Source organism: Microcebus murinus, chromosome 12 (assembly GCF_040939455.1).
Source record: "Microcebus murinus isolate Inina chromosome 12, M.murinus_Inina_mat1.0, whole genome shotgun sequence".
NCBI lineage: Eukaryota > Metazoa > Chordata > Mammalia > Primates > Cheirogaleidae > Microcebus > Microcebus murinus.
In genome coordinates this window covers 67609868-67624247 of record NC_134115.1, presented here as the reverse complement: position 1 = coordinate 67624247, position 14380 = coordinate 67609868, and the positions used below count along the sequence as shown (strand labels likewise).

Genomic DNA, 14380 nt, shown 5'->3' with positions numbered 1-14380 from the left:
TTTGTAAGCTTTTTCACCCACTCCCAAGGCAGACAATGAACTGCATGCACAAAAGTCAACATGACCTCTTCAGGAAGAAAAATATGCCATAGATCACAGCAGGCCAGTGAAATTCCCTCCCTTTTCCATACCTTCTAGTCTAAAAGGATTCATGCTAAGGTTCTCAAGAAGTTCTGAGTCCTTTTAGGCTTTTCCTGATAATTGTTCTCTGAGCTTTCTGCAGACTCCTTAGTTGAGATTTTTAGAGTCCACCTACCTTCTTTGCAGACAGCCTTCCTTATCCTGAGCTAAACTGCCCACAGAGAGGCGTCACTGATGAACATGTAGCCCACGCCCAACATCTGCTCGGGCAGGACACAGGCTTGAGAATATTCAACTCCCAGAAGCAAGATAAAGGGTGACCATCATCCAGGAATCCTTTTAAAAGGACACCTGTCAGCGTAAGCAATCCCTGGTACTACTTTTGTGTGACAGGATACAGTGAAAGAGTCCTGGTCATGTGGCCAAAAATATGTTAGGGCAGAGAGTCACCATGCAGGGAGCCAGCCAGGGTGGCCTTCTGCTCCAGAGCACAGCTTCCACGTTTTTAGACCTTCTTTCCTTTCTTTACTGAAGGACAGGATCTTCTCTTAAAATTTAAAATATTTACATAATAATTCACTTAATAGGGGCAACCAAGATAGCAATGCTAGGAAAAGAGGAATAAGATATGTGCAACTCTGTGTGGATCCTTATAAATTAAATAATAAAAAGGGTAATTATAATTATTCCTTCCTTATTTGGGGTGAGGGATAGAGGGGGCATGCTATGGTCTGAATGTTTGTGTCCCCCCGCAAAGTTCATATGTTAAAATATAATTACCCAAGTGATGGCATTAGGAGGTGGGGCTTTTGGGAGGTAGTTAGCTCATGAGGGCTCTGCTCTCATGAATGGGATTGCTACCCACATGAAAAGGCCCCAGAGAGCTGTCTTGTCTCTTCCACCATGTAAGTACACAGTGAGAAGTCCCCACCTATGAACCAGGGAATAGGCCCTCACCAGACACTGAATATGCTGGTGCCTTGATCTTGGAATTCCCAGCCTCCAGAGCTCTGAGGAATTAATTTCTGTTGCTTATATAAGCCACTCAGTTGATGGTATTTTGTTACAGCAGCCCAAATTGACTAAGACAAGGCACAAAGTCAAACCCACACTGTAGATTTCATCCAGTTTTGTTCTAAATTCTTAGACTTTTTAAAGGTCATGTGAACTAAAATTATGTTGTAAATCTTAATTTAAATATAATTTCTTTAAAATTTTCACTTGTCTTAGTTGACAGCATGAAACAGGAAAATTTGAGATGTTTGCATATTCTCTCTGTCTTACAGAGTTGTGTTGACCTCATTTCAAATGCGGTATTTGCTGTGAGCACAGGAGACAGGAAGCACCGCAAGCGAACAGTCCCCACATTGCAGCACTTTATATTCCCAACTAGAACTAACTACTAAGCATGAGTTCAGAATTGCTCTCCCTAAACCTTTGCTCACACGTTTGATTTATTACTATTTTAATGCTTTACTTGCAACCTCAAACAGCATGCCTACAGAATGAAGATCCAAAATGGACAAAACCTGTACAAAAAAGACCAAGATCTCAAGACTGTTTATACCAAATTACTAATTAATGTTTAGCTTGGGGAAATGCAGAAAATCTTGGATTTTTTTCACCTCGTTATTGACTATCTTGACATCATGTGTTTTGTTGTCTTCCTTCAATATAACTGCACATCTCATTTTCAAGATTCTTACTGATAGTTTTATTATCATCCTGTTAGTCTTTTTGAATCTAAATAGGCACTGATAATTAGTAATTCATTCAGAAAACAATTAAGGACCATTTATTGTGTATCAGTAAACAGACCATTTCAATATAGTGTCCCTAGTGTTTTCACGGAGGCATGAGCTGGTGTTGGAAGCTCAGCGGAGGGCATGGGGTGAAGAGGGATGGCTCATTGCAGGTGAGGATCAGGCAGAAGCGTTGACTGAGCAGGAGCTAGTCAGGTGTTGAAGGGAAATCATTCCAGGCACATTTGGGAAACTGCAAAAGCATAAGGTGCCTGGGGGAAGGTGGTGGGAATTGAGCCTAGAGAGCTGGGCTTAGCATATCTCCCCCTGAGGATAAGCCACTTAGTGATGGGTACAAAGTGTAATGATGATGCTCTCTAATGTATCCATTAACTTTTTGATGAGGATGACTTGGCCCAAACCAATTTTAAGCCACATAATTTTTCAGGTTGTTATAGTTGTTACTAGTTATTTAAATAATGAGCTTTCAAATACTTATACTACATCCATAGAGTATGATGATCTATAAGAATGTATTTTGCTAGGGAAGTATCATACCTACTTTCTTATATTAACCAGAGAACTCCAATAATGCAAAGTCCTGGCATGTTCAATACCATGGCCACAGGACTATCACCTTTGACTCTCCTAGAGTGAGTGGAAAGTATAATGCTACTCTTCAATCACTTAGAGGTAAATGGCGAGAAAGTCAATTTTGCCTTTGGCCTATTAGAAGAGGGCATTGATACATTAGAATTGATTTTCAGTGAATTGAAAAGTAGCAAAAAAAAAAAAGAAAAGATGGGAAAAGTGCTCCACATAGAGTTCCTAGATGCTCAGATAGAGAAAAACAGACCAACTCATTCCCCTAAAGCCTACTTATCCCATAGGTATCAATTCCTCCATTGAACCTCAGCAATAGCACCTCCTTCCATCACATTTCCCTAGGCCAACAGCATAGCAGTTGGGCCAAAAGAAAACTGTTAGCATTGAGAGCATACTATAATAGTTTGAATGATAGCGGCCAGTTGCAAAAAAGGATTAAGTGTCACAACAGCTTTACACTAAAGCTTTCAAACAACATTTAAGAAAATTAAAGAACAACAGCTAGAGTAGACAGATTGTTAGGAAAAATTTTTTAAAATGAAAAGAGATAAATTAAGGGATAAGAGATAAATGTCTTTCCTGAAAGATGAACCCAGATGATGTTTTTACCCATACATTAAGATTAATATAATAGCCTTGATAAGAACATATATTAATTTAAAAAATAAGAATATGATTAAAAAAGACATACTTGAACAAGGTACAGTGTATAATACCACAAGAAAAACATAACATCTTTCAGTTGAGTTCAATTAGTTTAACTTGGGAGAAGAAACAATGAACCTAGTTTTGAAAGTGAATGTTAGATTTATTTTTAAAATATTTTACCTGATTTAAATAATTTAGGCACTTTTCAAGACACCAAAGGCAACAAATGCAAGATTTCAGCACACATCGTGCACAAGCATTTTCCTGGGTAGGAGGAAAAATTGAAATAATTAAAAACCCCCAAAAAATCAAACCATGATATAAAAGAAATCAAATCTTAGAAAAATAAACTTAAAAACCACAACCTATGCTTCAAAGCCTCCACACCTACCCATTTCCTCCTTAAAACATAACAGCTGAGTTATTTTTAATCAACATTTATTCAATTCAACGTCTACTTAGCACCTATCACATATAAGACACAGTGGGGTATATATGATCAGCAAGGAACTGACAACCTAGTAGAAGAAAAAATGCTAAACATAAAAGGTTAGAATCTCAATGTGGTATCGATACTAAGTGTCATGAGAGTGGGGAACAGAGAGAGACAACAGTGTCTGGGAGATGAGAGGAATCAGGAACAGTTTTGAGGAAGAGGTGGCATTTGAGCTAAACTATGTCGAAATACATGTTATTTGTACAGTTGAGGATAGGGAAGAAGGTGTGTGAGTCAACAGAGAGAAAGGATAGCAAAGGAAACTTTCAGTAACCAGTGATGAGATGGATTCTGCTAGAGTATATGGAGTGCATGAGTGAGGACTCATGCAAGGGACAGGACTGGATTCTGCCTTGTAAAGACTTCGAAGAAAACATTCACAACTTTGGATTTAACGTTGTTGGGTGCTCTCCAATGTACAGAACTGAGGTCTGGAATGTGCCCACAGAGAGTCCAGAAAGCATTTCCCCCTTACCTTTCCTTTGAGCTGACTGTGAATATACATAAGGATCATTCGTGGAATTTTGACTAACGTGATAATGAAAGATCCTTTTGCCACCGTACCAAGGTGGTAACGAATAAGGCGATTCACTGATGCCAAAATAGGTGTAAATGGCAAATTCCTTTTATCCCTATTTTAAAAATGACCAAAAAGACAATTAGAACAAAGTCTACACCAGGTTGAAAACACAGGTACGGTTAGAGTCCAATGCAGTGAAAAACTCAGTCCATTATTTTTATTCTAGCTTCATGACAATATGGCAAAGTGATGTATAAATAATATAAATGCTACAGATGCACCATATAAAATAACATTTCCCATGGCAGTTTCATTGGGTTCAGATGCTCTAATATGTTAAGTTAAATAAAATTGTGCTTTGAAACCTCTTATTATAAGTGAATACTTATGGAGTTCATCATACAATCAGAAAATGGAATTTAAAAAGATGTCGATCTAGATCTGCTACCTCATTATAATGGAATAGAAAGCTATGAGGCCCATAGCTTTAATACTCAGCTCTGAAGTTAGCAAAGGGGACACACACTTGTTCTGAACCAAACAAATTAAAAAGGCTTGTCTTTAGATGGACTTTCATATAAAGCGAAAGTACACATGGCACTACTACAAGATTTATTTCTGCTGGATATAATTTAAGTTATATCATGATAAATTTTTGAGACAATTACAGAAAAGTATAAAGAATAAAACCCCTTATTTTCCCACCTCCCAGAATTATCAACTACATATAACATTTAGTCCACTTCCAATTATTTTTTTAAAGAAATGAAACTCTTACTCCGGCCTCAGTCCAACACCCTCCCCACCCCCAGACACGATCACTTAGGTGAATGTCTATATCCTCACCTAGTAAAATAGTATGTTACCACCGCTCCTGCCACAGTCATCTGCTGACATGCTAGAATAAATTCACTGATCCAAATCAGGCCCACCACATGGTACCACCACATGTACTGCAGAGGCCCAGAAATTTTGAACTCCACAAAGCCTTGTTCATTCTGAACAGCACTGCCTGGGAAAACATCAAGGAAGGAAAGAAGCACATAAAAGTACAAACCAAGAAATACGGCTATTCAATATAACAGATTAGTCTAATTTCCAACAATAGGTCCCAACCCCCAAACCACAAACTTTATGATCTTAGTGCTATTTCATTAAGGGACAAAAATAATTAACACTTGAAAAGCTGTAAAACTAAACATTGTATAATTACACATTTTGATTTTCTCAAAAGTATCATATAAAGCTTTTAAAAGTTGTTCTAGTTGAATAAAATCCTTCTTACATTATTAGTTATTTAGCTTAGGCATAAATGTTCAAACACTTTGATTTTTTTCAGACTTATTACTTATCCAATAATTATAGATTGAAGTTATTAACAAAGTGCAGAAATTAATATTATATTCAATGGATGAATAGTGCTGCATGGACAGAGAAGTTACATACAAGTTTACTGTCCTTCAGCTACTTCTTACAATTAGTTCCATTTAGGTTTAATCTTTGATAATGAGCATGGCTATAAGAAAGTATAACTCTATTACCACTAGGACTAGGTTCAGGTCATTTCCAAACTAGAAAATCCCAAGGAAGCAAGATAATCCTTGGTTATATCTGGGATTTGAGGCAACTCCAGAATGGCAATGCATTCATTAGTTCATCTTAGAATGAACCCAAATGTCTGAATCAATACAAGAACTTACTTCAAATCCACGGCCATCTCAAAACTAGGATGCAATTTCAGGCCTTACCTGGTGTAGACCCATTCTGCTAGGATGCTCTAAAAATCACGAATAGAGTGTGGGTTATTGAAGAGCCATTACCACTGCTAGCTCTGATAGCTATGGAACCTTTATCAACAAGTGCCTGAAGAATTCTCTCTGCCTGGTGTTTAAATCATCTGAATGAAAATAATATTTATCACTAAGAGAAAGAAGCAACGTATCTTCTTACCGGTAGTGCCAAGAAAAAGAAGTGTCATGATCCAGTACACCCAAAACAAGAGAAGAGCAAAGAAAGTCCAAAAGGGTTGGAAGACTAGCAGTGGCAAGTGAATGAAGACCTTGCCAGCCACGTGGAACAAGGCGATGGTAAGAGCAACACGTTTGCGCATAACCAACATTATCAGGAACAAGATCACCTGTATGGAGAGAATGGAAGGAAAGGTTCCAAGTACTGTTCCAAGTAGTAAATACAGAAACTGAAAATGGTGAAAATTTTTAACATAAACCCTCATCCCCAAGGTTGAAAGTATCATTCTCTGAATTCCAATAATACTTTATCAGTCTGTATCTTTCTTGCAGTAATTATCATTTTCAATTGTATATTATGGCTACCAAGTATCCTTAAAAATTAAATATAAAAAGATTTCTCAATTTATTGATAAAACCTAGAATTATTCTACCTTTCCCTTTGCCACTCATTACAAATCAAAACGTCTTATTTGTTAGAACAAGATCCTTAATTTACTGGAATAAATACATGCTTGTCATTCTGAAATAGGGTGAGAGGTCCACACGCCACCCCCACAAAAACATGGGAGGGATTTATTTGTATCCCGTCTCCCTTACTGGACCAAGAGCTCCCTAATGGTGGGGTCCATGCCAGAGCCACCCTTTGCCTCCTCCCCGTACTCACCCCCACCTCTAGCAAAGCAAACCGTACTTAAAACATGATTCATATTAAATTTTTTGCACCAATGGTTTTATGGTGACTATTTTTTTGTTTCTAATACTTAATAAAAAGATTAAGGTAGCTCCTAGAAGTGGACCGATTTGTTTTTTCTTTCTTCAGAGAGGAGAAGATGGTGAACCAAAAATATAACCACAGATTATTTAACCACATGTTAATTAATAATTTTACTATGTAATACTCATATTTTTGAAATAATGCACATTGCTAAAAGAAAAGTTTGAAAGAAAAAAGATGGGAAAATAATTAGTGAACGAGTAAATGGAATGATGGTATTTCGTAACATGCTTTTCTACAGCAAAGAGAACTATTTTTAAAAAAGTAATTACATTATCTTAATGACAATAAGAAATATATTCTTATTAGCAAATGGTAATGTAAGTATTCCTCTCTCAAAAAGCAGACAGGATAGAATAAAATGTTCAATCAAATAGCACTCATTCATTATAGAAGCCTTCGGGAAACTTTTTGGTGTTTCGTACAATGTGAGACAGAGATTTTATCTAAGGGAAATAAAGGTTAGAAAAGCAAAAGCTCAAGGTGAGTTTCTGCTCCATTAATGATCTCCTGCAAATGAAAACACAAAACTGAAAGATACACTTAAGCTGATACTCACTGTGAACACTGTAGCTGAAATGGCATAGATGAGGAGGGCCCGAAGATTGTCTTCAGCTATCTGAAGCTGTTCAGGAATAATTGTTTCTTTGGGAGACCTTCTTTGCTTTGCGTACAGCCACCACAGTACACCTGTGCCACCTGGAGACAAAAAAACAATTATTTTTGTGATACGTAGCACAAGAGAATGTGTAACATAAACCTTTAATTTTTCTGGACCCTTCCTATGCATCATCATGGGACGAAGGCAAGGACAATCCATCTGGCTGGAAGATGCACAGCTGTAACTTTTTGACAGCATAAGGGGAGTATTGTTAGTCTACTATCATCATCCATAGTAAGCACTTGTCCTTCAGTGTATCAAATAAACTTCCTTCAAATGTATTTATTATTGGCTATGAAGCCAAGAGAGAGTCAGTAAAAACAGATATTGTGGAGAGGAATTGGTCACAGAGAAAAAGAGCCTCAGTGTTTAAGCTGGGGAGGCCAGAGGAGGCAAGTTAGGGTCACAGAAAACATCAGTGAAGCTTGATAAAGGCAAAGGTCTTCTCTTGTACTCATCACAGTCGTCCCTGAACGCAACACGGGCACAGTCACACGGTCGACTAAATGTTTGTACAATGAATAAATGAGATCAAAAGAAAAATCGCTGATAGTGGTGAGTGCTAGGGAAGGGCATTTTTTTATTTCTTGGGTCTGATGAAGACAACCAGACTCAAGAGGAAAGCAAACCTACCTTCATATAAGAGAGCTGAATTATGTACTTTCATTCAATCCATTTTGCAAACATTTTGAGTGCCTACAGCACCTATTATTCTAGCTGGGGAAGGAGCAGTAAACAAAGCTCTCACTGCTCATGGAACATATATAATAATGGGGAAACGAAAATATATGGAAACAGGCAAAACATAATCAATATTAAGTCTAAGGAAAGAAATAATCTCCTGGTAAGAGGAATAGAGAGTGTTTGTTCGGGCTGGGAAAGCATTGCAATTTTATATAAGAGGGGTAAGCAAGATATCACTGGTAAGATGATATCTGAGCAGAGAATCAAAGACAGAGAGAGAGAGAGAGTAATCCATGGAACTGTCTGAGGAAAGCGTGTTCCAGGAAAAGTTCTAAGATGCTGAGGTGGGATCATGAATGAAGGAAAGGGCCAGGCACAGTCACTCATGCCTGTAATCTTAGCACTCTGGGAGGCAGGAGGATTGTTTGAGATCAGGAGCTTGAGACCAGCCTGAACAAGAGTGAGACCCCCATCTCTACTAATAACAGAACAATTAGCCAGGCATGGTGGTACAAGCCTGTAGTCCCAGCTACTTGGGAGAATCTCTTGAGTCCAGGAATTTGAGGTTGCTGTGAGCTCAGCTGACTCCACGGCATTCTAGCCTGGGCGACACAACGAGATGCCGTCTCAAAAAAAGAATGAAGGAAAGGAGGAGAACACTGCAGCTATGGCAATAAGCAAGGGGAAAGTGGCAGAGATGTGGGCAGAATGGTGGCTGGGGACCAGATCGTACCATAAGCCACAGCATGGAAATGGATGATTCGGAGTAGAGTTGTATGTATGTAGGTAGACAAATGCCTTGGAGATAAAAAACTAGACTAAGGTCTAAGCACATCAAAATCTGCACTCAACTAAAGAGTGAATGGAGTAAAAGGGAAATTCCATAAAACTTATTGGCAAATACCAAGTATGAATTTTCCTTTTGTTGAAGATGAGTAAACAAATCAAACCAACCGGGAATCTATGGGAAGTATTTCAGTGCAAGGGAAATGCTTCCATTTCAAAATTTTGCTGGTGTAAGAAAATTATTTGGAAAAATTCTTAATATCTTCAAAAATGGAAGAAAATATATTATTTATAAACAGGAATACAAAGTTCTGAGGGAAAAGGTGAAATTCAAGGAAAACAGAAGGACATAATGATGACATCAAGGAGGACACTATTCACAATAGCCACAGCAGATACTATTTATTATTAAACATTTAAATTTGTGCTAAGAACAGTGCTAATTCCCTTATAGATATGATCTAACTTATCATCATAACACTGTTAATATCTAGAATTTTAAAATTTTTGTCTAATTCTGAATCTAATTAAATTTACCTATGATCTTTTCAACTCCGAAAACTTTTATTTCTGTATTTGATTATTATTTCTGTTCCAACAGTCTGTCTGTCTATCTGTCTATCCATTTATTTGAGACAGGGTCATGCTCTGTTGCCTGGGCTAGAGTACAGTGGCATCACCATAGCTCACTGCAACCTCAAACTCCTAGGCTTAAGTGATCCTCCTGCCTCAGCCTTCTGAGTAGCCAGGACTACAGGTATGTACCACCACACCTGGCTAATTTTTCTATTTTTTTGTAGAGACGAGGTCTTGCTGTTACTCAGGCTGGTCTCAAACTCCTAGCTTCAAGTGATCCTCCTGCCTTGGGCTCTCAAAGTGCTAGCATTAGGCGTGAGCCACTGCACCTGGCCTCCAATAATCCTTTTATTCTTCTGCTATCATCTTCTAAATTATCATTTTTAAATTTTTTTGTCATTTTCCTTTAAATACAGGAAGAGCTCTTCAAAGTTATTTCCATATCATTGATTTAGTTTTCCTCACTATCAGTTCTATACTACTTTATGGAGAAAGGACCCATAGTTCCTACTAAAACTAGTCTAGGAAAACTTAAATGTAAATATGACATCTTTTCAAGACAAAGGTAAAAAAAAAATTTAAAAGGTATGTGAAAATAATATTTTAACTTTAATAACAACCTGAATACAAAAGCTCATATTATTTAATAGAAGCTAAGAAGGGGGAGTGAGCAGAAGGGAGTCGGGGATGAAAGGAAGAAAATTTTATGCTAAATTTAAAGGAGGTAGGGAAAAACTCAATACATACTATTTCATTTCAGCCTTTAAATAGTCTGGACTTCAAATGTTAACAGTGGTGAAATGACAGGAGAGGGTTAAATATAATTAGGAAAATTTTTAAGGCAAAAATAAACACTCTTCTTTAAAAGGAAAATATAGCATACGAACAATAACATTTTTATTTTCTTCTTTATATTTCTGTTCTCTAACATGGAAATAGTTAAGTACCACAAAAGCAAGGAAATAAATAGCTTACCAAGTGAACCCAGTATGACCAGAATTGTTACAATCCACACAAGCACTCTTGATATATACCTGATTATCACCATCAAAATCATGGATAGAACTGCAGGAAAGATAAATAAAGAACACACAGAATATTATTTGAAAACATAGGAAAATATAAAGAGAAACTCTTTCAATTGTTGTTTAATTGCAGGGAAATAATTTGTTGCTATTAACTAGTTCATAACCACAACTTAGGTAAAATAGCAAACTGGCTTTTCATTTTGACTTTGCCACTTGTACCACTTAAATAGCATCACTCAAAACCAAAGGCACCTAACTCTGTGAGTTTATAAACTACAGAAAGGAATACATGCAAATGTACATGGTGACTCAAAAACAGCACAAGACTGTTGTGGATTCACCACGGGAAGACATCAGACATGCAAACACACATGCCAGCACACAAAGTGTGGAGAATGACATGTCATGTTGGTGACAAGAAAAATTACCACACATAGACAAAGATCAGTTAAATTAGGTGCTACCCTTCCTTAAGTAACCTATGCATGTCAGGACCAAATTCTCTGACAGTCGATCAACAAGCTAAATGGCATCTTATTTCTTCTAGTTGTTTCTCCTCTAGAACTGACCCTATGAAATAATATCCTGAAGCCTACTGAGGCCAAAATTTCTCTGACCTCATTTCTCACTTGAGGTCAGGGGTTCTGATTGAGAAGACCTTCCTCAAAAAGGAGCAAAGCTTAGTATGAGTTATATAGCCAACTCCTCTACCTGCCCCAAGATAAATCCCCATGTGCTACAATCTTGAGTAAAAGAAAGGGGGTATTTAATCCTTGCATGGGAAATATACTTCTGAAATCATAATTTATAAATTTTTAAATTATCTAAAGGCCAATTCTACAAACAAATGAACAAAGATCTTTTGGGTTTATATTCTATTCTTAAGCCTCAAAAGAGATCATTTTAATTTCTAATAAAAAATGGAATTCCAATAGCTTAACAACACTGTTGTCACTATATTTATTTGGATTTTTAATTTTTTGTTTTAAAGTATTCAACTATGTCAGAAACCAAGTAACTTTTTTATATAAAGCTAGACTAATAGTCAAATTTCTTTGGGCCATTTGCAAAGCCAAATAAGTGGTTTGGACTTGTGTCTAGGTAACATTATTAAGGTACTCACTTTTGCAATAAATGTACGGGAACCAAAAACAGATGGCCTTTCAAATATCACAGAAATAGATTTTTCATATGGACAGCATTATTTCAACTGAGTCAAGTACTACCTAAGCAAAAAGAAAATACTCTCTAATGACAGGAAAGATGGAAATACAGCTTGTATCTTCTCAATGACCACAATTGTTTACAGGCATAAATACTAATTGTACTTATTAATGAAATAGCTGTTTGGTTCCTACCACAGTTTACTTCTGCCAACTAAGAAGTCTTACAAATTCTGATATGGCTACATGTAGTTCTAGAATAATATAGGGAGTTTTCATTTTGAAAATAAAATTTTTATTTGATCATATTACCTATTTATTGACTAGAAAATTCAGTGGCTAACAAGTGGAGATTTCCTAATTTTTCCAGCAATACCTTGATACTATGAACTGTAGCAATGAAAAGAAAATTGCATACTTCAAATGCAATTTATCAGAAATCTATGTTCTTACATGAGAATATAGAAGAGAATATGTAGCTTCTTTTATAAGTAAATATGCCTTTTAGAATCATAACTAAAAACAGAGGGTTGTTGACCCATTAAAAGAAGCCTCCTGCTATCATATTAAAGATAGTTATAGACTTAGTAACCAACATTTGGGAAAACACCAGTTTTCTCCAATGAAAGAAAAAAAAAGGGAAATGAGTTTCAGATATATATACATACTTATATGTACATATTTAGAACTATATATAATCTGAAACAATTATTTTGGCTATGGGAAATTAAACATTTTACAAGTATCCCCAGTTGTATCCATATTTTGGCTAAAAGACAGAACAGTCTTTTACTGCAGTACTATGCAATAGCTAATAATGAGAAAAACGATTACCTAGTGATAACAAGCAAAGTCCCAATATAATTTCTTTGCTGGTCATTACTCCACTAATCAGCCTGTGTAAGACACTATTGTCACTGACAAAGGTGATCAGGGCCTCTGCAAACTTGGCATAGCAGGAAATGTTCACAGGAGCACAGCGATGGAAGAATGGAATAGGTGCACTGGTGACACAAGAAAAAAAAAATCAGAAAAAAAATTACTCCTACTTAATATAAATGCCACATCAAACACACAAATGAAAGGTGAATATGGCCGCAATACACTCCACCCTCCACACATCATTATGGGAGCTAAGAGCTGTGTGCTTAATGCTATGAAGATGACCGTCATGGGTAGTGATGCCAATCTTACCACAAGCCTTATCAAAGAGGGTGGAGTGCATGTTCCAACAGAAGACATTACCCTCCCCTTCTGAAAAGAAACACGCACACGCACACACACACATACACACACAAAACTACCAAAAGCAAAACCAAACACTTAAACTCCTCAGCCTGCACATCTACCAATCGAGGGGCAGATGATAAAGCTTACAAACATATACTTAATTGAACTGAAAATGAATTTTTGCCATAAGCGATTTAAAAATAAAAAACACACATGCTTTTACTTGAAATGTGCCACCATTAATAGAATGTTTCCTCTAACAGAACAGCATACGAAATCTCAGATTAATAAAGGTGTTTAGGGCATGGGCTTAATACCTCTCATATAAACAAAGTCATGCTGAGACAGCAACATACAGCATAATGTGAAGCTATTTAAAACAATAACCATGAGTACTAATATATGGAAATGCTTATAATGTAATAACAGAAGGGAGAAAAAGGATATATAGTGTGATGATGACATCTCAACATAAAAGATTATACATATTAATGAGAATAGAAAAAGAATATTAAAAAATGAAAAATATCTGATTTGCTAGGGTCACAGAATTCTGGGCTATTTTCTTTTCTTTTTACATATGTTATTATTAATCTAAGATTATCTGTTTTTAAAAAATGGTAAAACAATCAATTACTTATTCATTTATATAAGGTTTATATGGACTGAAACATTTACTTGTGAAGGATCACAGCTATGTGTGAACTGTGGTTTTGGGCTGGTTTGTTATAACATGGTTTTACGTCAACTTGTGGGAGGGTGGTATACATCTAATCAGTGGGAGATTTTAAACTATAAACATGCATGATCTGCATGGATTCTGAGAGCCATATGTATATCCATGCATGAATACACACACTTAACTGTGCATTAAGTTAAAATTTAGCTATCACTAACATGAATCCCACATTTTCAGAATTGTTCATAGGACTATTAGTCACAGCATTAACATATTTTCTACTAGAATGGTATAAATGTGTTCTCCTCTTGGTTGGCACCATATTTTGGTCCAATGAAGTCGATGAGGTTGCACAGTTGGGCACCAAATTCCAAAGTTTCCAATCTCAGCAAAGCAACTTTCTATGACCTGAAACAAAGCACTATCTTTGTTTTCTTCCTCCAAAACTAGTAAGAATATGTCTTTTCAAATAAGAATGTGTACACTATGTATCAATTTTCCTTAACTATTAGTAAATGAGCATTACTGGTAGTAAAAATAAGCAATATCTTCCATGCTATTATACTTCATGGAACAATAAAATAATTTTAAAGCTCTAGCCTTACTTTAGTTATACCTCAGTAAAATGTATCAAAAATGATAACATAATATATATGACATGATTGTTCATTTTTAAAACTTTGCTTTGTGTCCCTGTGTGTGTATTTGTGTATACCTCCAAAACAGTGTCAGTGA

General features: G+C 36.3%; 1 protein-coding gene across 6 annotated transcripts in view; it reads right to left on the bottom strand.

Moving 5' to 3' along the window:
• Positions 1 to 14380, bottom strand: part of SLC44A1 (solute carrier family 44 member 1) — a 176031-nt gene that overhangs the window by 58591 nt on the left and 103060 nt on the right. For all 6 annotated transcript variants that reach the window (XR_012922121.1, XM_076008895.1, XM_012736793.3 and 3 more), the window contains exons 6-12: positions 12571 to 12740; positions 10521 to 10610; positions 7398 to 7537; positions 6044 to 6230; positions 4940 to 5105; positions 4049 to 4205; positions 3258 to 3341 (exon numbers count right to left, since the gene is read on the bottom strand). Coding sequence is in view for 5 of the 6 variants with exons in the window: in XM_076008895.1 (XP_075865010.1) it covers positions 3258 to 3341; positions 4049 to 4205; positions 4940 to 5105; positions 6044 to 6230; positions 7398 to 7537; positions 10521 to 10610; positions 12571 to 12740 (994 nt within the window). In the remaining variant the exon portion in view is untranslated. The remainder of the gene's footprint in view (positions 1 to 3257; positions 3342 to 4048; positions 4206 to 4939; positions 5106 to 6043; positions 6231 to 7397; positions 7538 to 10520; positions 10611 to 12570; positions 12741 to 14380) is intronic.